Source organism: Ranitomeya imitator, chromosome 5, assembly GCF_032444005.1.
Source record: "Ranitomeya imitator isolate aRanImi1 chromosome 5, aRanImi1.pri, whole genome shotgun sequence".
Classification (NCBI taxonomy): domain Eukaryota; kingdom Metazoa; phylum Chordata; class Amphibia; order Anura; family Dendrobatidae; genus Ranitomeya; species Ranitomeya imitator.
This window is the reverse complement of record NC_091286.1, coordinates 387,747,693-387,772,631: the sequence shown is the minus strand read 5'-3', so window position 1 is coordinate 387,772,631 and position 24,939 is coordinate 387,747,693. Positions and strand designations below refer to the sequence as shown.

The 24,939-nt window shown below is 47.7% G+C and overlaps 1 protein-coding gene across 1 annotated transcript in view; it reads left to right on the top strand.

The window, feature by feature from the left end:
* The window catches only part of FBXO9 (F-box protein 9), a 72,442-nt gene that overhangs the window by 21,622 nt on the left and 25,881 nt on the right, over positions 1–24,939 (top strand). The window contains exons 4-6 of the mRNA XM_069726801.1: positions 2,657–2,714; positions 15,185–15,284; positions 21,715–21,845. Of these exons, the coding sequence (XP_069582902.1) occupies positions 2,657–2,714; positions 15,185–15,284; positions 21,715–21,845 (289 nt within the window). The remainder of the gene's footprint in view (positions 1–2,656; positions 2,715–15,184; positions 15,285–21,714; positions 21,846–24,939) is intronic.

Genomic DNA, 24,939 nt, shown 5'->3' with positions numbered 1-24,939 from the left:
GCATTACTGCTATGTATAATACACTTAGAAGGTACTTAGAGCACAAAGTGGCCAATTCATGTGTACCCATCAGCCAAGGTGTACTTTTGTATGATGGAACCCTAATCCCAATATATATCACACATGCCTCTGGGCTAAAAGCCTACAAGTTTAAAGGGGATGTAGGATCCAGCTTTAGGCTGATGGGAGAAGTGATGATCAAATATGGAGGCAGTCTCCACATCCAATAGTATACTACAAAAAACCGACCTGCACCTCCGAAAAGAGCACAGCAAGTGTGAAATTTCCTTTTTTTTTGTATATTATGCAGTCATAACAGCTTGCACCTGTTCACGCTTGTTTTTTTCTGTTCGGAGGTGCTGGTCTGTTTTCTGAAGTATACTGTGGAAAGTGACTGCCTCCATATTGGATTGGGCACTACTCCCATCAGCCTAACAATGTTTTTAATTGGTGTTGGGTCCTACTTGCCCTTAAGTGAGTAGGCTTTTAGCTTGGTAGAGGCAAGTTTGATTATTATTAGATTTATGGTCAAAGCAAGGTTGCATTGTCGTGGCTGGTGGGCTCTGATTAATTGGCCAGTTTGTGCGCTAAGTGTCTTCATTTCATAAGTGTATTCTACAGTTGTGGCCAAAAGTATTGACACCCCTGCAACTCTGTCAGATAATACTCAGTTTCTTCCTGAAAATGATTGCAAACACAAACTTTTTGTTATTATCTTTAATTTAATTTGTCTTAAATGAAAAAACACAAAAAGAATTGTCCTAAAGCCAAATTGGATATAATTCCACACCAAACATAAAAAAGGGGGTGGACAAAAGTATTGGCACTGTTCAAAAAATCATGTGATGCTTCTCTAATTTGTGTAATTAACAGCACCTGTAACTTACCTGTGGCACCTAACAGGTCTTGGCAATAACTAAATCACACTTGCAGCCAGTTGACATGGATTAAAGCTGACTCAACCTCTGTCCTGTGTTCTTGTGTGTACCACATTGAGCATGGAGAAAAGAAAGAAGACCAAAGAACTGTCTGAGGACTTGAGAAACCAAATTGTGAGGAAGCATGAGCAATCTCAAGGCTACAAGTCCATCTCCAAAGACCTGAATGTTCCTGTGTCTACCGTGCGCAGTGTCATCAAGAAGTGTAAAGCCCATGGCACTGTGGCTAACCTCCCTAGATGTGGACGGAAACGAGAAATTGACAAGCGATTTCAACGCAAGATTGTGCGGATGTTGGATAAAGAACCTCGACTAACATCCAAACAAGTTCAAGCTGCCCTGCAGTCCGAGGGTACAACAGTGTCAACCCATACTATCCGTCGGCGTCTGAATGAAAAGGGACTGTATGGTAGGAGACCCAGGAAGACCCCACTTCTTACCCCGAGACATAAAAAAGCCAGGCTGGAGTTTGCCAAAACTTACCTAAAAAAGCCTAAAACGTTTTGGAAGAATGTTCTCTGGTCAGATGAGACAAAAGTAGAGCTTTTTGGGCAAAGGCATCAACATAGAGTTTACAGGAGAAAAAAAGAGGCATTCAAAGAAAAGAACACGGTTCCTACAGTCAAACATGGCGGAGGTTCTCTGATGTTTTGGGGTTGCTTTGCTGCCTCTGGCACTGGACTGCTTGACCATGTGCATGGCATCATGAAGTCTGAAGACTACCAACAAATTTTGCAGCATAATGTAGGGCCCAGTGTGAGAAAGCTGGTCTCCCTCAGAGGTCATGGGTCTTCCAGCAGGACAATGACCCAGAACACACTTCAAAAAGCACTAGAAAATGGTTTGAGAGAAAGCACTGGAGACTTCTAAGGTGGCCAGCAATGAGTCCAGACCTGAATCCCATAGAACAGGGGTCCCCAACTCCAGTCCTCAAGGCCCGCCAACATGTCATGTTTTCAGGATTTCCTTAGTCTTGCCCAGGTAATAATTGCATCACCTGTGCAATGCAAAGGAAATCCTGAAAACATGACCTGTTGGTGGGCCTTGAGGATTGGAGTTGGGGACCCCTGCCATAGAACACCTGTGGAGAGATCTAAAGATGGCAGTTTGGAGAAGGCACCCTTCAAATATCAGGGACCTGGAGCAGTTTGCCAAAGAAGAATGGTCTAAAATTCCAGCAGAGCATTGTAAGAAACTCATTGATGGTTACCGGAAGCGGTTGGTCGCACTTATTTTGGCTAAAGGTTGTGCAACCAAGTAATAGGCTGAGGGTGCCAATACTTTTGTCTGGCCCATTTTTGGAGTTTTGTGTGAAATGATCAATGTTTTGCTTTTTGCTTCATTCTCTTTTGTGTTTTTTCATTTAAGACAAGTTAAATGAAGATAATACTAAAGAATTTGTGTTTGCAATCATTTTCAGAATGAAAATGAGTATTATCTGACGGGAATTGCAGGGGTGTCAATACTTTTGGCCACAACTGTATATAGCAGTAATGCGGTCTAGATTTCATATATTCACCATTTGCATGCATCTTGCCACTTGCACAGTGCTGCTGTATGGCTTTGTGTGTATATCATGTAGACCTAGCAGCTTGCTCCTGTTCACACTTGCTTTTTTCTGTTTGGAGTTGCTGGTTAGTTTTTTTTTTTTTTTGTTTTGTGTAATGTATATATTGATACAGACCAGTTTCACATTTTGGTTTTATTTTCACAAACAGGCGAAAGAACTTTTTCTTAAAGCTGCAGAAAAAGAACAAAATGGGGCACTCTATGAAGGTATGTATCCTATTTATTTTCTATCTTTTTCCTCTCAGAAATTCTTTATAAAATACAACGTCTCTCGTTACTTTGACAAGAACCTGAAAATAACAGTTCCTTCTTTTGCACTATGATTATTGCCACTGCAAACTGATTACCGACTTGATTACTAATATTGCAAAGAAAGATTGTATTGTATGAACACTTAGGACTTGCTCAGATGCGGGTTACTTGCTTGCAACATGTGCATAAAATTGAATAGTTAGCAGTGAAAAAATGACTTCCGCAAGGTCAATAAACTAGAGAAATAATTAAATACAGTGCATAAAAATGTCCAGTGGTGTAGACAAGATATAGAACTAGTAATGAGAATGAACTCTGTTACACCAGAGCTGCCCTCTTACTGAAGAGTAAAGTGTGCCACACCTCTGTGGCCGGATCTAGCAGGCATCTACTGGCCAAGACTACCATCATTCATGTATGGTAAAGGTCGCAGATGGAGAGTAATGATATTAGCAACTGTAAGGCACTAATCAAGTGATATTAGGCCAGCGTCAGGATATACTTTGTTGGCGGAGCTGGCGCACAACTTGTACGGCCCCCAAAGGTTGGTTAAAAATGATCCAAATTGCATTTAGCAGAAAAAAAAAAAGATTCCTCCCCCCTGATTTAGATGATTGCTAAGTGATTTAGTGCCTATCGGGCTTTAAATCACTGTTCTCTATGATCTGCAAGGACGCAGGTCATGCCACGCCAGCTTTCTCCAGTCCCAGGGCAGTAAAAGTGAAAAGTTAAGTAAGTTGGTAAGATTTAAATATATTAAAAAAAATGGAAACTTTTGTTTTCAGTGTCTATTGCAACTTAATGGAAGATGTACTATGCTAAATGTTTCAAAATCTCAGCATTTTCTTTATCGCCTCTCATTGGGGGACACAGGAACCATGGGGTGTATGCTGCTGCCACTAGGAGGCTGACACTATGCAAATAAAAAAATTAGCTCCTCCTCTGCAGTGTACACCCCACCGACTGGCATTAAACTCTTCAGTTTAGCTTAGTGTCAGTAGGAGGTGGACACGGGTCTTTCATTAGACCCTTATCTACCTCAATGTGCGTCGTTTCTTTTCAGGTTTTCTTCCAGAGGGATACAGGGTGAGCAGTCACACCTGTAGTCCCACAATACGGACTATGAGTACGGCGTGTACTGCCACCCCGTATCCTCATAGATCCCTCTCCAGGACCAAGATCCTAGCACAGAAGCGTGCTCAGAAGTCCGGTCCTGGCTCCGTCCCCCACCCACTCGCCTACCAGAGCCTGTCGGTCGGAGGAGACGAGGACGTCCATCACAGCGCCGTGGACGTCTCATTCCCCTCAGGTTAGTAACGGCGTGGGATGTTTAGGTGAGTATTTCCCCTCCATTCCCCCGGGATCTTTTCTCCAGATGTCCCCCGGTCCTCCCTCATGGCGTTTATTTTAGAGGGATCCCAGGGACAGCCACAAGGGCTGTAACTCATTTTCCTCCTAAGCTCTCCTTCATTGGCGGCCGCACAGCCACAATGTCTCCCTTATAGAGTCTCAGCCTAGCAGGCTGCCGCGCCGCTCCCCCCTGCGGTCTCACTTCTCGGCGGCCACAATGTGTCCTGTGTCTGCACGGCGTCCTGTGTCTGCACGGCGTCCTTGGCAGGATGCCGTGCCACTTACTTTCTGCGGCGCTCCGACGCCGCCACTCTCCAGCGGCGCTCCGGCGCCGCTATTCTCAGGCGGCGCTCCGGCACCGCGATTCTCTGGCGACGCTCCGGCGCCGCGATTCTCCGGCGCCGCGATTTTCCGGCGGCGCCGGCCTCTAATTTAGGTCCCGGCTTCTGCCGGGGCCTACCTCTGGCGCCGCGACCCCGCCAGCTCCGTCCGGACAGCCTTGGCAGACTGCCGCTCTTCTCAGACTCTGCGGCGCACTGCTCCGGCGCCGCGGTTCCCTTCTCCGGCGGCGCCGGTCTCTAATTTAGGTCCCGGCTTAGGCCGGGGCCTACTTCCGGTTTCTCGGCTCCTCACTTCCGGTTCTGCGGGCGGGCTTCTTTCCCGCCCGACATACTGCGCCCTGCCCACCGGCGCCTCTGCGTCTGGCTCCACCCCCTTCCTCGTGGGTCCCTCGGCCGGTGTGCACCGCTTCTCACAGCAGCAGCACTCGCATCTTCTGTGGCTCAGCATCGCAGAATCAGCACCTCAGGGAAGTTCTCCGCCGAGGACAAGTGGGACATCTTCCAGGACCGGGTCCGTGAGTAGCTGCACTGCAGACTGACACCCCCCTCTGCCCACTGTCCCCTAACCCACTGGCATCTTCAGGGTCCCTAAAAATGTCTACCTCTAAAGGGGGCCGCTCTCGTCCCCCTACCTCTTCATCTTCTGCCTTAGTCACGTACTTTGCATGTTCGTCCTGTAACAGCAAACTTCCCTCAGGTCAGTCCTCCCCGCTGTGTCAGTCCTGCAGCAACCCGATTGTTCCCACCGCCCAGGATCCCCCGGCTGTTCCGCCCGAGAGTGATCCCCCCCATCCCAGGCTGGGCCGCTTCTCTGTCACAATCGGTGGCCGATTTAACACGGGTGTCTCAAACCCTGGTGTCCGCGCTGGATCGGTTACCCCTGCAGACCCCTGCAGTGGCCAGCGGGTCGCAGGAACCGCCGCCCGAGCCCTCCTTGATTAGCCACAAAAGGTCCAGACAGGAACGTCGGTCTGAGTCCTCTTCGCGTTCCATCTCGCCGCACGGCCCTCCCCCGCGGTTGGTGTCGCACCGTTCCTCCTCCCCTGAGTCAGGCGAGGCTTTATCTGATGCGCCCTCAGAGGAGATGTCGGAGTTGGATCCTAGCCAAATCGCCACCATGAGTGAGTCGGTCCAGAACCTCATTCGGGCTATAAACCAAACCTGTGGCATTAAGGATCCCTCTACGGAACCCGCAGATCAGGCAGTTTCGTTTAGACGGGCCAAACCACCTTCAAGATTTTTTGCCCCTCATCCTGAATTCGAGGAAATCCTGACCAGAGAGAGAGAGAATCCGACCAGACGTTTTCAGAGGGGAAAACGCCTGGGGGTGTTATATCCTTTTTCACCAGATCTTACCGCCAATTGGACGGTCTCTCCCTCGGTGGATCCACCTGTGTCCAGGCTGTCCACCAACACGGTGCTCCCACTGTCCGGCGGAGCGTCTCTGAAGGATTCTAACGACAGAGTTATAGAATCCTTCGCAAAATCTGCCTTCGAAGCGGCTTCAGCAGCGCTATGCCCGGCCTTTGCTTCCACTTGGGCCTCAAAATCCATCTCAAAATGGGCCAAGGATCTGCGGCGAGGTATCCTGGACGGGGCTCCTCCCGCGCAATTAGCGGAACTTGCCAACCAGATTTCCCACGCTGGTGAATACCTGGTTTCCGCCTCCCTGGATGTCGCGTCTTGTGCGGCTCAGGCTTCCAGCAATGCCGTTGCCATCCGCCGGACCGTTTGGCTCAAGGCCTGGCAGGCGGACTTGTCCTCCAAAAAGTCCCTCACTAGTCTGCCCTTCCAGGGCTCTCGTCTCTTTGGTTCCCAGCTGGACCAGATCATTAAGGACGCCACTGGGGGCACAAGTTCCCTTCTCCCCCAGGCTAAACCTCGTCGCCCTCCTCCTAGACGGCAGTTTCGCTCGTTCCGGCCTTTTCGTCGCTTCGCTGCGTCAAACTCCTTTTCCCAGCAGCAACAGAGGCCACAGGCACGTCAAGAGAAGAAGGCGGTGTCCTTCAGGCCCACTCCGTCCTGGCGTCCTCGCTATTCCCAGGGTAGATCGTCCAGGCCCAGGACTGGAAGATCCACTTCCGCATGACTCTCGGCAAGACTCCAGCCCAACTCCCAGGTTGGGGGGCCGTCTTCTCCGTTTCAGGGACGTCTGGATTTCCGCAGCAGAGGATGCATGGGTCAGGGAAGTTGTGTCTTCGGGATACAAAATAGAGTTCGCCTCCCGACCCAGAGATCGTTTCTTCCAATCTCGTCCTCCAAAAGATCCCGCTTTGGTTCCGGGCTTCTTCGCAGCCATCGCTTCTCTGCTCAAATCCGGGGTAATCGTTCCCGTCCCAGAAAAGGAACGGTACACGGGTTTCTACTCGAACCTCTTTGTGGTACCGAAAAAAGACGGCAAGGTTCGTCCCATTCTGGACCTCAAATTGTTGAACAGGAGGGTTCGCCTGAGACACTTCAGGATGGAATCCCTTCGTTCAGTAATTGCTTCCATGGAGGCTCAGGAATTTCTATGCTCTATAGATATCCAGGACGCCTACCTACATGTTCCAATATTTCCCGGACATCACCGTTTCCTGCGCTTCGCAGTGCAACAAGATCATTTTCAGTTCGTCGCCCTGCCGTTCGGTCTCGCAACCGCGCCAAGGGTGTTCACGAAAATCATGGCGGCGCTGATGGCCATTTTGAGAGTCAGAGGCTTGGTTCTGTTTCCATACCTCGACGACATCCTCATCAAGGCTCCGTCCTTTGCTCAGGCCCACGAAAGCTTGTCCATTGTTCTCGACACCTTATCCCGTTTCGGATGGCTGGTCAACCGGAAGAAGTCCTGCCTTATTCCTTCTCAGCGCATCATCTTTCTGGGCATGCTCTTCGACACTCGTCAGTCCAGAGTCTTCCTTCCCAAGGACAAGAGATCCACCCTTTGTCGGGACATTCTCTTGCTCCAGGGTCCTCGGCCTCCCTCCCTCCGATCGGCCATGAAGGTTCTGGGGAGGATGGTAGCTACCTTGGAAGCGATTCCCTTCGCCCAATTCCATTCTCGACCCCTTCAGCAAGCCATTCTGTCTCAGTGGGACAGGTCGGTCTTCTCCCTGGATCGGCCGATCAGACTCTCCTTTCGGGTCAAGCGGTCTCTCAACTGGTGGCTGACGTCTCCTCTCATCTCCCAGGGCAGGTCCTTCCTTCCGGTTCACTGGCAGGTGGTGACAACGGATGCCAGCCTGATCGGCTGGGGTGCGGTTTTTCGCCACCTGACGGTTCAGGGCCGTTGGTCGCTGCAGGAGTCCGCGCTGCCGATCAACGTCCTCGAAATTCGGGCCATCTTTCTGTCCCTCCGCCATTGGGAAAGGATTCTCAGGGGCCTTCCAGTCCGGATCCAGACGGACAATGCCACGGCTGTGGCATATGTCAACCATCAGGGGGGGACTCGGAGCTCCTTGGCCCTTGCCGAGGTGTCCAAGATCCTCCTTTGGGCAGAGGCAACGGTTCCGGTGATATCCGCGGTGCATATCCCCGGCGTAGAAAACTGGGCCGCCGACTTCCTCAGCCGCGAGGGTCTCGCGGCAGGGGAATGGTCCCTGCATCCGGAGGTCTTCCATCAGATTTGTCTTCGATGGGGAACTCCGGATGTGGATCTCACGGCGTCTCGGATCAACAGGAAGGTTCCACAATTCGTCTCCAGGTCACGCGATCCTCTCGCAGTGGGCGTCGATGCTCTGGCCATTCCTTGGTCACAGTTCGAGCTGCCCTATCTGTTCCCACCCCTTCCATTACTTCCCAAACTGTTGAAGAAGATCAAAGCGGAAGGGGTGCCGGTCATCCTGATCGCCCCGGATTGGCCCAGGAGAGCTTGGTTCGCGGAGCTCGTCAACCTTCTCGCGGACGCTCCCTGGTGCCTTCCAGACAGGCCCGATCTGCTGTCCCAGGGTCCGATCTGCCACCCGAATTCTCGGTCGCTCAGTTTAACGGCGTGGCTGTTGAGACCGCGGTTCTAAGGGCGTCCGGCCTTTCGGACCGGGTCATTCACACCATGATTCAGGCTCGGAAGCCTTCGTCTTCCAGGATCTACTACCGCACCTGGAAGGCCTACTTCCGTTGGTGCGAGTCCAACCGCGTGCCGCCTATGGTTTTTTCCCTGCCTTCTCTTTTGGCCTTCCTTCAGGCAGGACTGGATTCGGGCCTGGCTCTTAGTTCCCTGAAGGGTCAGGTCTCTGCGCTTTCCATCCTCTTTCAGAAGACCTTGGCCTCTCGGCCACAGATTAAGACCTTCTTTCAGGGGGTAGCCCACGCCGTCCCGCCGTACAGGGCCCCTGTGGAGGCATGGGACCTAAACCTGGTACTGGACGTTTTGAAGGTTTCTCCCTTTGAACCTCTTAGGGAGATTCCTCTATCAGTTTTATCTTGGAAGGTGGCCTTTCTTGTGGCCATCACGTCCATTCGCCGCGTTTCCGAGCTGGCGGCACTGTCTTGCCGCCCTCCGTTTTTGGTCATTCACCAGGACAAGGTGGTCTTCCGACCTCCACCTTCTTTTCTTCCTAAGGTGGTTTCCACCTTCCACCTCAACGAGGACATCGTTCTACCTTCCTTTTGTCCAGCTCCGACTCATCCTCTGGAGCGATCGTTGAACAAGCTGGACCTAGTCAGGGCAGTGAGGATTTATCTGGATAGAACATCCTCTTTCCGGAAGACGGATTCATTTTTCGTCATTCCTGATGGCACGCGCAGAGGCCAGCCGGCTTCTAAAGCGACTATTGCTCGCTGGATCAGAACGGCAATTTTGGAGGCTTACCGGGTCAAGAACAGAGTGCCCCCTCCTGGGATTAAGGCTCACTCTACCCGGGCAGTCGGCGCCTCCTGGGCGGTGCACCACAGGGCTTCCGCCCTACAGCTTTGCAAAGCGGCAACTTGGTCTTCCATCCACACGTTCGCCAAATTTTACAAGGTCCATACCTACGCATCGGCGGACGCCAGCCTAGGCAGAAGGATCCTGCAGGCGGCAGTGGTGAGTCCTCTGACCTGATGGAAGTCTGTTTTCCCGCCCTTGGGACTGCTTTGGGACGTCCCATGGTTCCTGTGTCCCCCAATGAGAGGCGATAAAGAAAACAGGATTTTTGGTTGCTTACCGTAAAATCTGTTTCTTGAAGCCTCCATTGGGGGACACAGCACCCTCCCAATGTTTTTGTTATATGTTCTCTGACTGTTCTCACGTTTACAGTTCTCAAGTTTGTGGTTATGGTTTTTCAACCTTGTTCTTTCTCCTACTGCTTTCTCACTAACTGAAGAGTTTAATGCCAGTCGGTGGGGTGTACACTGCAGAGGAGGAGCTAATTTTTTTATTTGCATAATGTCAGCCTCCTAGTGGCAGCAGCATACACCCCATGGTTCCTGTGTCCCCCAATGGAGGCTTCAAGAAACAGATTTTACGGTAAGCAACCAAAAATCCTGTTATTTGGGTCAAAAAAGCCTCTTTCATGTTTTGCCCCACAATTTCTGACTCTTCCAAAGGGCCTGACTTCTACTGCACTGACTTTCTTCGAAAATGAAGCAGAATTTTGGTGCAGATTTCTGTTTCAAAGTTGTCCTACCAATAAGCGTTGTAGACTTAGACTAGACAGTATTTTTGCTGAACTAAATTTACAACTGGCACATTTTAAGGCTGTGTAGTCTGTTTATAGCGTAAAAAATTACGCACCATCATTTAATCTATGTTTGGCACATTAAATTTATTTAGTATCATTATATATTAGAGGGAAAGGATTATATTGTGCTATAAAGTTTTGAGGTTAATGTAATTCCTTTTATTGAAAAAAAAAAAAAAAAAAAAACTTTTTCAGTTAAATCTAAAAAGTACCTATACAGAATATAAAATAAAAAGTTGCAATGCTTTGGTACCGCATTAACACTCTCAAGACCTGTGCTGGCTATAAGGATGAAAAGATATTTACCTGAATTATCAATTAAAAAAAACTATTCACAGTGGTTGTTCACATGGTGTGTTTTTAATATGGTTTTTTTGTCCATCAGTTTGTGCGGGGGAGAAATGCAGCATTTTAAAGTAACAACAAAAGGAATGAGATTTCAAAAATCTCATTCACACGATGCTTTTTTGGACCTGTAGTGCGTTGGGTTTTTTTAACTTAGAATTTCAGTTTTTCAAGCGGTTTTACTGAAATTTTTCCTAAGATGAAGTTTTAGCTAAAATATTTATATCCTGTTTTTATCTAGTTTTGCATACAACACAGTTATTGAATAAAAACGCCTAAGTTTTCTACATCTAGAAAGTCTTACTGTATGCCGCAATCGCCATCGGAGTTGCCATTATCTTTTTCCATACACGTACCATTTAGTGAATATAAATGCTTAGTTAGCTATTGTATATCTGATGTAATGGGACAAACTTTGATTGTACACTTTATGCAAAGCATCAGCTTTACCAGTAAATAGACTCCGGGGCTTAGTCTGAAATGTGTGCACAAGTGCTAATGGATTTTCACTTTGAAGAACTTGTTCTTTTGTGCTAAGCAGTGGATGAAATGTTAAGAATGTGATCTTAGCTGATAGGTCATGTTGTAACTACAGTGAAACCTCTACAGAACCACTTCTATAAAGGGAGTCCACCAGCAGGTTTTTGCTCTGTAATCACAGAGCAGCATGATGTAAGGGCAGAGGCACTGATTTCAGGAACATGTGGGCTGTGTGTTTTTTTTTTTCAATGAAATCATTGTTTTATCAGCAGGAGATTATCATTGCAGGACTAGGTGTTTTCTACCTCCCAGTCAACTGCTCAGTGTAACCATGGCCCCACCATTGTTATACAAGGCTCAGCATTCTGAGCTCTGCTAGATCTGCAGCAGAGAAAACCGTTGATTCTGTAATAACTAATGCTCTAAGATCATGCTGCTCTCAGGCTACATAGCAGATTCCCTTTAAGAACACCCCTTTATTCAGACCAGATTTTCAGTTTCCTTATGTGTAATGCATGCAAGTAATCTTAATTGAAACTACCCCTGGCCAGAAGACCACTGTCACGCTCACGCCCTGACTGGTGGGCGTGAGCTCGGGGGGTTTGTGGCCCCACTGTGCCACAAACCAGACTACCCTGGAAGGGGCGTGACTATGACAGCTGCCTGGGTTTTCACTGGAGCCTCTGATGATGAGGACAGGCTTGTGCAGCAGGCAGCTGCCAGGTGCTACTCCAGGGTGGTGTCTGGCTGTGGCTGCTGATCCCACTTGGGAGACAGGAACACCAGGATTGGTGCGGGCATCAGGCAGGACTGGCAGAAGAGCACGGCTGAAACTCAGACGAGTAGGCTGGCACGGCTGAGACAGGGCTGGCAGAGACACGGCAGGAAACAGGACTGGCTAGGACGGCAGGAACACAGGACTGGAAGGCACGGCTGGAACGGCTAGACTGGCAGGAACACTGGATAGGAAGGCACAGCAGAGAACACAGGACTGGTTGATGTGGTATATGAATGAACAGGTAGGGACCTGTTCACACTGGAGGTGCAGGAACGGATATGAAATATGAAGGAACAGGTAGGGACCTGTTCACACTGGAGGTGCTGGTACGGAAATGTAATATGGAGGAACAGGTAGGGACCTGTTCACACTGGAGGTGCTGGTACGGAAATGTAGTATGAAAGAAGTAAGAGGGAACAGGTTGGGACCTGTTCAGACTGGAAGAGAACTGCAAGGCTGCGAATAGGAGCGGTAGAGCAGCAAGAGATAGCACAGCAATAAAAGCTAAGCAGAGCGGAGCCACAAGGAATGTGGAGAGAAGCTGCAGCAAGAGATACTGCAGAAGCTAAGCAGAGTGGAACCGCAAGGATTGCGAAGAGAAGCTGCAGCAAGAGATTAGTGCAGCAACGGGAGCGGAGCAGAGCAGAATGGAGCAGAACCACAGGAGTGCGGAGTAGAGCTAAAGCCACAGAGGTACAGAGCAGGCAGAGCCTCAAGAGTGCGGAGCGTAAGCAGACTGAGAACACAAGGAAAGACACAGCAGGGAAGGAAGCCACAGACAAGGAGACAGAGATAAGACAAAGTACAGACAAGGCACTGGAACAAGACACAGGGACCAGGATATTCTGCCTCCTGGAGGTCGGACAACAAGAACAAGGCAATAGCACAGAGAAAAGCCTCCAGAGAGGGAGTAACTCAGAGCAAGGCCAGGCAAACTCAGAAGCTAAACACTAACTGAGCTAACACATTGCACAGGCCCAGACCACAGGGTGGAGCTGCACTATATACAGGAGGCCTCTTGATAATTGGTCAGGAACTGATTAGACAGGTGCACCTGATTCCTATAAGAGCCAGAGAGTTCAGGCGCCGGCCCCCTATACACATAGCCATGAGGCATGCAGAGAGACAGAATATGCAGCTGGCAAGAAACAGAAGCCACATCATGGCCTGGAGCAGTGGGTAAGATTGTGTGAGAAATGAGGCCATGCCGTGATGCCAGCAGAGTTGTTACAACCACTTTTCAATGCTATTGTAAAGGAGACCCCCTAAAACTAATCGGCATAATATTGGTCTCTATCCTGGTGATGTACACAGACTTATTACAACATTGTTTAGTACGGAATCATAGGGGTCCTATGGAGATGAGTGGGGTCTTTACTGCCTTCATTTTCATGTGTAGGAGTTTTAATTTCTCTGATCCCCAGTGCTCAGACACTGCACATAATGTGGTATTTGTATTCTTTCCTAGAATTGTTGCTTCACGAGGACAATACCTCCAGTGCGCAGAATCTCATTGTTGCGGAATCTGACACATTTTCTACAGAGCCATAGCAGTAAATGGGATCTTAGTGGGTTTCACATTGAGGGTTTTGTTGGGTGGTACTCTGCACATGTGTATTATCCCCCACAACCATTGCTGTGAGCCCACACATGGAGGCAGTGCAGTCTACCCTACAGGCTTTGTGCACATGATTTCTCATTTAAAGATTTTTCTGTATTTGCGTGACTATGAAAATTGTACATTCACACTGAAGGCATAAAAACTATGAATTAACACATATGTAATTATATACTTAACAAAAAAGTGTGAAACAACTGAAAATATGTCTTATATTCTTGGTTCTTCAAAGTAGCCACCTTTTTGCTTTGATGACTGCTTTGCACACTCTTGGCATTCTCTTGATGAGCTTCAAGAGGTACTCACCGGGAATGGTGTTCCAACAATATTGAAGGAGTTACCAGAGATGCTTAGCACTTGTTGACCCTTTTTCCTTCACTTTGCGGTCCAGCTCACCCCAAACCATCTCGATTGGGTTCAGGTCTGGTGACTATGGAGGCCAGGTCATCTGGCGTAGCACCCCATCACTCTACTTCTTGGTCAAATAGCCCTTACACAGCCTGGAGGTGTGTTTGGGGTCATTGTCCTGTTGAAAAATAAATGATGGTCCAACTAAACGCAAACCGGATGAAATAGCATGCCGCTGCAAGATGCTGTGGTAGCCATGCTGGTTCAGTATGCCTTCAATTTTGAATAAATCTCCAACAATGTCACCAGCAAAGCACCCCCACACATCACACCTCCTCCTCCATGCTTCACGGTGGGAACCAGGCATGTAGAGTCCATCCGTTCACCTTTTCTGCGTCACACAAAGACACGGTGGTTGGAACCAAAGATATCAAATTTGGACTCATCAGACCAAAACACAGATTTCCACTGGTCTAATGTCCATTCCTTGTGCTCTTTAGCCCAAGCAAGTCTCTTCTGCTTGTTGCCTGTCCTTAGCAGTGGCTTCCTAGCAGCTATTTTACAATGAAGGCCTGCTGCACAGTCTCCTCTTAACAGTTGTTGTAGAGATGTATCTGCTGCTAGAACTCTGTGTGGCATTGACCTGGTCTCTAATCTGAGCTGCTGATAACCTGCGATTTCTGAGGCTGGTGAATCGGATAAACTTATCCTCAGAAGCAGAGGTGACTCTTGGTCTTCCTTTCCTGGGGCGGTCCTCATGTGAGCCAGTTTCTTTGTAGCGCTTGATGGTTTTTGCCACTGCACTTGGGGACACTTTCAAAGTTTGCCCAATTTTTCGGACTGACTGACCTTCATTTCTTAAAGTATTGATGGCCTCTGGTTTTTCTTTACTTAGCTGCTTTTTTCTTGCCATAATACAAATTCTAACAGTCTATTCAGTAGGACTATCAGCTGTGTATCCACCAGACTTCTGCTCAACACAACTGATGGTCCCAACCCCATTTATAAGGTAAGAAGTCCCACTTATTAAACCTGACAAGGCACACCTGTGAAGTGAAAACCATTCCCGGTGACTACCTCTTGAAGCTCATCAAGAGAATGCCAAGAGTGTGCAAAGCAGTCATCAAAGCAAAATGTGGCTACTTTGAAGAACCTAGAATATAAGACATAATTTCTGTTGTTTCACACTTTTTTGTTAAGTATATAATTCCACATGTGTTAATTCATAGTTTTGATTCCTTCAGTGTAAATGTACAATTTTCATAGTCATGAAAATACAGGAAAATCTTTAAATGAGAAGGTGTGTCCAAACCTTTGGTCTGTACTATATATTATCCGCCAGAACCATTGCTGTGAGCCCACACATGGAGGCAGTGCCGCCTGGTCCTCTGCACAGGTATATTATCCTCCAGGACCATTGCTGTGAGCCCACACATGGAGCCAGTGCAGTCTACCCTACAGGCTTTGTGCACATGATTTCTGCATATTAAACTAATCTGCATTTCTCTCTTATTGATTTTTAACAGCGATCAAGTTTTACCGTCGAGCTATGCAGCTTGTGCCTGACATAGAGTTCAAGATTAACTACAACTGGTCTCCGGACGCTGACGGCGTAGGAAAAAACTTGTAGGTGCACACTTGGTAACATTACAACAGTCTTCTTTCTGTTTTGTATTAACTATGCGCCATCATCCTGGTTAGCATAAGTAGTATGTGGGGTAACGCGGATCTGTCACCAGGTTACACACAAACTGCACACATTTCTCTATCGCCTCTCATTGGGGGACACAGGAACCATGGGGTGTACGCTGCTGCCACTAGGAGGCTGACACTATGCTGTCTTTTTTTTTTTTCTTGAAAGAGTCATAACTTTTTTTTTTTGTATTCTTCCGTCGACCTGGATATATCGGACCTTGTTTTTGTGAGACATGTAGTTTTGAATGACCTCATTCATTTTTACAACCTATGCACTGGAAGCAGGAAATAAATTCAAGTGCCGTGGGATTGTAAAAATAAATAAAAAAAAAAATGCAATTCCACCATTGTCTTTTGGGGTTTTGTTTTTGTGTCGTTCATTCTGTAGTAAAAAAATTCTCTGAATCCTAATTCTCCAGATCAGTTCAATTGTGACATTGAAACACCTTGCATAATTTTTTGTTTTTATTCTTTTTAACTGTAGAGAGAGAAAAAAAAAATTATATATATATATATATATATATATATATATATATATATATATATATACTAGCTGAAGAGCCCGGCGTTGCCTGGGCATAGTAAATATCTGTGGTTAGTTATAGCACCTCACTTCTCTCATTTTCCCAATCACATCTTTCATTTTCCCCCTCACATCTCTCATTTTCTCCATCACATCTCTCATTTTCTCCCTCACACCTCTCATTTTCTCCCTCACTCCTCTCATTCCCCCCTAACACTTGTCATTTCGACCTCACATCTGTCATTTTCCGATCACTCCACTATTTTCCCTCGCTCCTCTCATTTTGCACTCACACCTTTTCATTTTCACCTCACACCCCTCATTTTCACCTCAGTATGTACATGTTTGCATCTCCCTTATATATAGTATACACCTGTATGTCATCTCCTGTATATAGTATATATCTGTATGTCATCTCCCCTGTATATAGTATATACCTGCTGTGTGTCATCTCCCCTGTATATAGTATATACCTGTATGTCATCTTCTATATATAGTATATACCTGTATGTCATCTCCTTCTATATATAGTATATACCTGTATGTCATCTCCTCCTGTATATAGTATATATCTGTGTCATCTCCTCCTGTATATAGTATATACCTGTATGTCATCTTCTATATAAAGCATATACCTGTATGTCATCTCCTCCTGTATATAGTACATACTTGTAGGTCATCTGCTCCTGTATATAGTATATACCTGTGTGTCATCTCCTCCTGTATATAGTTTATACCTGTGTGTCATCTCTCCTGTATATAGTATATATCTGTGTGTCATCTCCTCCTCTATATAGTATATACCTGTGTGTCATCTCTCCTGTATATAGTATATACCTGTGTGTCATCTCCTCCTGTATTAGACCTCATTCACACGTTATTTGCTCAGTATTTTTACCTCAGTATTTGTAAGCTAAATTGGCAGCCTGATAAATCCCTAGCCAACAGGAAGCCCTCCCCTGGCAGTATATATTAGCTCACACATACACATAATAGACAGGTCATGTGACTGACAGCTGCCGTATTTCCTATATGGTACATTTGTTGCTCTTGTAGTTTGTCTGCTTATTAATCAGATTTTTATTTTTGAAGGATAATACCAGACTTTTGTGTGTTTTAGGGCGAGTTTCGTTTGTCAAGTTGTGTGTGTTGAGTTGCGTGTGGCGACATGCATGTAGCGACTTTTGTGAGATGAGTTTTGTGTGGCAACATGCGTGTAGCAACTTTTTGTGTGTCGAGTTGCATGTGACAGGTTAGTGTAGCAAGTTGTGTGCAGCAAGTTTTGCACATGGCGAGTTTTGCGCATGGCGAGTTTTATGTGTGGTGCCTTTTGAGTATGTGCAAGTTTTGTGTGAGGCAACTTTTGCATGTGTTGCAACTTTTGTGCATGTGGCAATTTTTCCGCGTGTTTAAGTTTTGCGTGAGCCTAGTTTTTGCATGTGGCGAGTTTTGCGCGTGGCGAGTTTTGAGTGGCGACTTTTGTGTTTCGACTTTTATGTGGCGAGGTTGGTGTATGTGTGGTGAAATGTGTGCAGAGGGTGGTATATGTGTTCAAGCACGTGGTAGTGTGTGGCCCATTTTGTGTCTGTGTTCATATCCCCGTGTGTGGTGAGTATCCCATGTCGGGGCCCCACCTTAGCAACTGTACGGTATATACTCTTTGGCGCCATCGCTCTTGTTCACATCTGGCAGCTGTCAATTTGCCTCCAACACTTTTTTCCTTTCACTTTTCCCCATTATGTAGATAGGGGCAAAATTGTTTGGTGAATTGGAAAGCGCGGGGTTAAAATCTCACCTCACAACATAGCCTATGACGCTCTCGGGGTCCAGACGTGTGACTGTGCAAAATTTTGTGGCTGTAGCTGCGACGGTGCAGATGCCAATCCCGGACATACATACACATACACACACACACACACACACATTCAGCTTTATATATTACCGTATATAATATATCTATAATATAACGCTGGGAGCGTCACTCTGTCCGAAGCCTTTATAGACTGCGCAGGCGCAAGCGCCGGCGCAGTCTGGCCCCCACAGAATGACGCTCCCAGGAGATCGCGGTATGCGTAAGCACTGAACGCATACCGCGATCTCCACCGGAGAGTCAGGGACCGTGGACGCGCCAGGAGGGAGGGTAAGTATATTCACCTGTCCTCCCTTCCAGCGCTGCGTGCGGCTCCGTCTCCCGGCTCCTCTGCTGTGACAGAGTCCAGTCACAGGCAGGGGAGCCGGAGTGTGTGTTCAAGAAAATGGCGCCGGAAAGCGCGGACTGCGCAGGCGCCGATTCCTGCTGCCGGAATCGGCGCCTGCGCAGTCCGCGCTTTCCGGCGCCATTTTCTTGAAGACACACCTGCAGTGGAGCCAGACGATAGGTGAGTATGGTATTTTTTTTTTTTTTATATGGCAGCAGCATACGGGGGCATACACACTGGAGCTTCTTATGGGGGGCATATAATACAATAGTGGCGCAGGATGGGAGCAGCACATGACAGAACGGGCGCAGGATGGCAGCAGCACATGACAGAACGGGCGCAGGATGGCAGCAGCGCATGACAGAACGGGCGCAGGATGGCAGCAGCACATGACAGAACGGGCGCAGGATGGCAGCAGCACATGACAGAACGGGCGCAGGATGGGAGCAGCACATGACAGAAGGGGCGCAGGATGGCAGCAGCACATGACAGAACGGGCGCAGGATGGCAGCAGCGCATGACATAACGGGCGCAGGATGGCAGCAGGATGGGAGCAGCACATGACAGAACGGGCGCAGGATGGCAGCAGCGCATGACAGAACGGGGGCGCAGGATGGGAGCTGCACATGACAGAACGGGTGCAGGATGGGAGCAGCACATGACAGAACGGGCGCAGGATGGCAGCAGCACATGACAGAACGGGCGCAGGATGGCAGCAGCACATGATGGAGACCATATACCAATATAAATGCTCGCCACCCGGGCGTAGAACGGGTTCAATAGCTAGTATATATATATTTGTCTAAGGGGTACTTCCGTCTGTCTGTCTGTCCTTCTGTCACGGATATTCATTGGTCCTGGCTTCTGTCTATCATGGGAATCCAAGTCGCTGATTGGTCGCCGCAAAACAGCCACGACCAATCAGCGACGGGCACAGTCCGGAAGAAAATGGCCGCTCCATACTCCCCGCAGTCAGTGGCCGGCGCCCGCTCCCCGCACTCACTGTCCTCGGCGCTCCGCTCCCCGCACTGTGTCCCCGGCGCTCCGCTCCCTGCACGCTCCATACTCCCCTCCGGTCACCGCTAACACAGGGTTAATGCCGGCGGTAACGGATTCCGTTACCGCCGCTATTAACCCTGTGTCCCCAACCTTTTACTATTGATGCTGCCTATGCGGCATCAATAGTAAAAGATATGTCATGTTAAAAATAATTTAAAAAAAAAACAAAAAACCTGCTATACTCGCCCTCCGCCGCCTTTCTCTCTCCTCTCCACACTCCCGGGACCGCTCTATTGCAAGCGGCAGGTTCTGCTCCCGTCCCAGGGCTGGTGTGGGACAAGGACCTGCTGTGACGTCACGGTCGGTCATGTGACCGCGACGTCATCATAGGTCCTGCTCACACCAGCCCTGGGACGGGACCGCAAGCTGCCGCTTGCAATGGAGCGGTCCCGGGAGCGTGGAGAAGAGCGAGAAAGGCGGCAGAAGGGTAAGTATAGCAGGACTTCAACGGGCTATAGGTGAGTATATGTTTTTTTTTTAAGTCTCTATACTATGTGCCTCTGTGCTGGGCAATATACTATATATTATTATTATTATTATTATTATTTATTGTTATAGCGCCATTTATTCCATGGCGCTTTACATGTGAGGAGGGGTATACATAATGTATATATATATAATATATATATATCATTATATCATTATACCCTGCACAGATTCTAGACACCCTGTGCCAGATGCAGCAAAACGGCCCCAGAACATTAACAGAGCCTCCTCCATGTTTCATTTTTCCATCTGCAAACACAGAGCTGATGTGCCTTGCCAAAAAGTTCCATTTTTGTCTCATCTGTCCATAGCACATTCTCCCAGAAGCTTTGTGGCTTGTCAACTTGTAGCTTGGCAAAGTCCAGTCTGGCTTTTTTATGATTTTTTTTTTCAACAATGGTGTACCTAATTAGATGTGATGCAGCTGAAAGTACCTGGTATCTTGTAGTCCTGAGAGGATTCAAAAGGATCTAGGTAAGCTTGAACTGATAGAAAAAACATAATGAACCCCATAAAAAAAAAACAAATTTTATTCATTAATTATTAATTAATAAAATTTGTTTTTTTTTGTGGGGTTCACTATGATTTTTGTATTTATAGTTACCGTGGTTTACTAATATGATTTCAAGCTTGAACAACTGGCAGCGATGGAATGGAAAATAGATATGAAGAATGGAATTTAACGAAGAAATGCAATATTTTACATCTGGGCAAGAAAAAATTAAAATTACATCTACAGAATGGAAGGACTAGAACTAGGCCACAGTATGTGTGAAAAAGTCTTGGGTAGTCTAATAAATCACAGACTGCACATGAATCAACAGTGTGATGCAGCAGCAATAAAGGCAAATCCAGTTCTAGGACGTATTAAGAGAAGCGTAGAGGCTAGATCACGTGAAGTAAGTATTCCCCTCTATTCCTCCTTGTTCAGACCTCATCTGGAATACTGTGTCCAGTTTTGGGCACCACATTTTAAAAAGGACATTGAAAAACTAGTAACGAGTAAGTTCAGTGAACAGTTACCAGGTTGGTGAACAGACTGCAAAGTATGTTTTACGGGGAACGGTTAAAGGATCTGGGAATGTTTAGCTTGCAAAAAAGAAGGCTAAGAGAAAACTTATAGCGGTCTTCAAATATCTTAAAATATATCACAATGTATAAGTATCATCCTTCTTCTTATTTGAAACATGAGAAACAGTGGAATGAAACTGAAAGGAAGAAGATATAGATTAGATATTAGAATAAACTTTGACAGTGAGGGTTATTGAGTGCATCGGCTGACATGGCGAGTGGCGAGGTCTCCTTCAATGCAGGTCTTCAAGCAGAGGCTGGACAGACATCTGTTTGAGATGGTTTAGTGAATCCTGTATTGAGCAGGGGGTTGGCACCAATGACCCTGGAGGTCCCTTGCAATTCCAACATTCTATGAAATCTACAGCAAGCAAGCCAGTAAAGCCTCTTTCACACTTCCTTCTTTCTTATTCCGTCACAATGCGTCGTTTTGTGACTAAAACAGATCCCACAAATGTTTCTGCTGGATCCGTTTTTTTCTCTAAGGGCTCATACTCACTTGCGAGAAACTCGGATGAGTCTCGCATGTTAATACCCGGCGCTGCTGCCGGCACTCCGATCGGAGCGTGTGGCCGCATAGGAATACATGCAGCCGCACGCTCCGCTCCTGAGTGTCGGGTACAGTGCCGGGTATTGCCGTACGAGACTCATGTGAGTTTCTCTCAAGTGAGCATGAGCCCATAGACTTGTATTAGCGACGGATTGTGACGGATGGCAATCCGTTTCATCCGTCGTGCACGGGATCCGTCGTAAAATTGCTGTCCGTCGGGCAGAGACCATGCACAGAGGAACGTTTTTTCTGTACGTTGGAAAATCGCTCAGCGACGGATCCTGCGCTGCCTATTGTTGACTATAATGGAAGCCTATGGACACAGGATCCATCGCTGACTGTCAAAAGCAGGAATCCAGCGACGGATGCTGTCTTTTGAAACTGAGCATGCACGGAAGAATTTCTCTCTCTCTCTCTATAATGTTAAAAAGCTAAAAATTGTGATATTCTTAATGTGATCTGTTCCTTTTGTAGTATGGATGACGCCAATGATGACAGCAAGATGTCTGACCTATTATCATACTTCCAGCAGCAGCTGACATTTCAAGAGTCCTCACTTAAATTGTGCCAGCCAGAATACGATGTCAGCCAGACTCATATTTCAGGTGTGTGCAGAACATTTTTTTTTTCATTTTTATATCTTTTTGTGTGACTTGGCTTTGGCACTGCTTATTTTATAACAAATGATGTAATACTGCAAGAATTAAACTTTTCAAGCAAAAAGTAATTAGTGCCTTATTTCAGTCGCGTATATCTTACTCTGAAAGGGTGCAACATTTCTGAGAAAACATACGTTGAAAATCCTGCCATGAGTCATGTGTCTTTGATGACTGGTCCAAGACTGGTGACCATCAGCTTCTCCCTGTCTTGCTCCCCAAGACTGACAGAACAAGGAGTAAAATCCATTGCACAAATTCTCATGTAATCAAGAGGGAGTTGGAGGAAAGCAAAACGTTTGTGAGCAAAATGATGTGCATGTAGATCAGCGCTGGGTCACCGTGTGGAGGGGGCCCCAAACCTGAGATCACTTAACCCCCACACGCTGTAAATGCTGGCTTTGTGCTGACCTCTCTGACCACAGCAGCCGGCTCTGAGCTCAGATTGCTGCTGTTAAACATTTAGATGCCACGATCAATCTGTGAGAGTGACATTTTAAATGGATCGGAATAGGCTCGTAGCCCCTGTGACGCGATTCCGGTTCTCCGATAGGTGGCTGGGGGGCCTGCTCAAGGCCCCCGTCATGATCATGTTTGTACACCAGTGAAGTAGCGCCATAGACCGATCTTCATAAGGAGACTGCTATTTTCACTATATACAGCAAGGCTATTGTATTGCCGTATATAATAATAATAATAATCTTTTTATATAGCGCTAACCTATTCCGCAACGCTTTACAGTTTTGCACACATTATCATCACTATTCCCGATGGGGTTCACAATCTAGATTCCCTATCAGTGTGTCTTTGGAATGTGGGAGGAAACCGGAGTGCCCGGAGGTAACCCACTCAAACACGGAGACAACATACAAACTCCTTGCAGATGTTGTCCTTGGTGGGATTTGAACCCAGGACCCCAGGGCTGCAAGGCTGCAGTGCTAACCACTGAGCCACCATGCTGCCCTTGTATATAAAATCAGCATGCAGACGATTGCAAGTTCTAATCACCCAGTTAGACTAAAAAGTAGAGTGAAAAATTTTTTTGAAACTGTAAACAAAAAGTTCAAATGTAAATATTTGAATTGCCCTTTATTCCGTGAAAAGGAAATAATTAATAAATAAACGTATTTGGAATCAACACATTCGTAAACATTTGGTCTATCAAAAATCTAAAATGATTTAATTCATGTAATTGATATCATAAATAAAAAAATATCAAAACACCAGAACTGTGTTTTCTCTATCGCCTCATTGGGGGACACAGGAACCATGGGTGTATGCTGCTGCCACTATAAGGCTGACACTATGCAAATAAAAAAATTAGCCCCTCCTCTGCAGTATACACCCTACCGACAGGGAGTAGGATATTCAGTGTAGCTTAGTGTCAGTGGAAGGTGGACACGGGTCTTTCATTAGACCCATATCTACCTCAGTGTGCGTCGTTTCTTTTCAGGTTAGGTTTCCGGAGGGATGCCTCCGCGACGCCTAACCCCCCATGCTCCGGCGGTCACTTGCTGAAAATCTAGGTCCCGATTTCTCTCGGGCCTAGTTACAGCGTTGTCTCCGCCCCCCGTCTTCTCAACTTCCGGGCGGGCTTTTCTCCCGCCCGTCACTCTCTGCCTCTTCCTGCACAGGGCGCTAGCTCCGCCCACTATTCCCAGCCTTCTCAGTCGCCCTGGGATCGCCGCCATCTTGCTCCTCCGGACCAGGTGGCTAACCCCCCTCCAACCACCCATCCGAGAGAATAGGTCTTTTTCTCCAGCGCACGCTTTCACCGGCTGGGTCCCCTGCATCCTCGTAGGTCGCCGTCTCCCTGCTGGTGCCCTGGACCTGTGCCCTGATGTCGGTCGCAACTACAGCCCGGGAGAAGACTACAGGACTATACTTCTGCTGTGAGTAGCTCTGCTTTGCAGCCTATTACTCCCCTCTGCATCTCGCCTGTTCCCCTAACCTTCAGGCATCATTTAGTGGGTCTGCTCACCAGGCCCAATCCTAAAGGAGAGCGTTCTCGTTCCCCTGCTTCCTCTGATCAGCTGCAGCAACTCTACTGTACCCATCGTCCAGAAGTCCCTACCCCAGGTGAGACTGAGACCCCTATACCTGGGTGGGCTTTACTTTTGTGTCAGTCTGTGGCGGACCTCACCAGGATGTCACAGATCCTAGTGTCCGTGCTTGACAGATTGTCCTTCCCAGCCCCCCGCAGTTGCCAGTCGGTCACAGGATTCTCCGTCTGGCCTTTTCAACACAGGCCACAAGAGATCCAGACAGGAGCGAAATTCTACGTCCTTTTCCCGCTCAATCTCGCCCTCGGGTCAGGAACGGTGAGATCCCTTTTCCAGATCCTCCTCTCCCGAGTCAGACGGGTGTCCTCTGTCATGTTTGCAGAGGAAGTTTCAGACTTGGTTTCACTACAGGCCTCTAGCATGAGTGATAGGGTACAAAGCCTTATTGTTGCGATCAACCAGACCTTTCTTCTGTCCCTGAGTTACTGGGAAAGGCTTCTCAGAGGTCTGCCAGTCAGAATCCAGACATCCAATGCCTCGGCTGTGGCATATGTCAATCACCAGGGAGGGAATCAGAGTCTCTTGGCAATGGCGGAGGTATCCAAGATCCTCCTCTGGGCAGAGGCGACGGTTTCGACACTATTTGCAGTGCATATCCCCGGCGTGGACAACTAGGCGCAGTGTTTTTCTCTGCCGCGAGGGCCTTGCGGCAGGAGAGTTGTCCCTGCAACAGGAGGTCTTCCTTCAAATTTGCCTTTGATGGGGAACTCCGGACGTGGATCTCTTGGCGTCCCGACTGCTTAGGAAGGTTCCACCATTTGTTTCCAGGTCCGCGATCCTCTTGTTGTGGATACCGATGCTTTGGTCATTCCTGGGTCGCAATTTGTACTTCCCTATCTGTTTCCTCCCCTTCCCTTTCTTCCCAGGCTGTTGAAGATAAATGTGGAGGGGGTGCCTGTCATTCTGACCGCACTAGATTGGCCCAGAAGGTGATCGCCAATCTCCTCGCGGACTCCCACTGGAGACCCCCAGACAGGCCA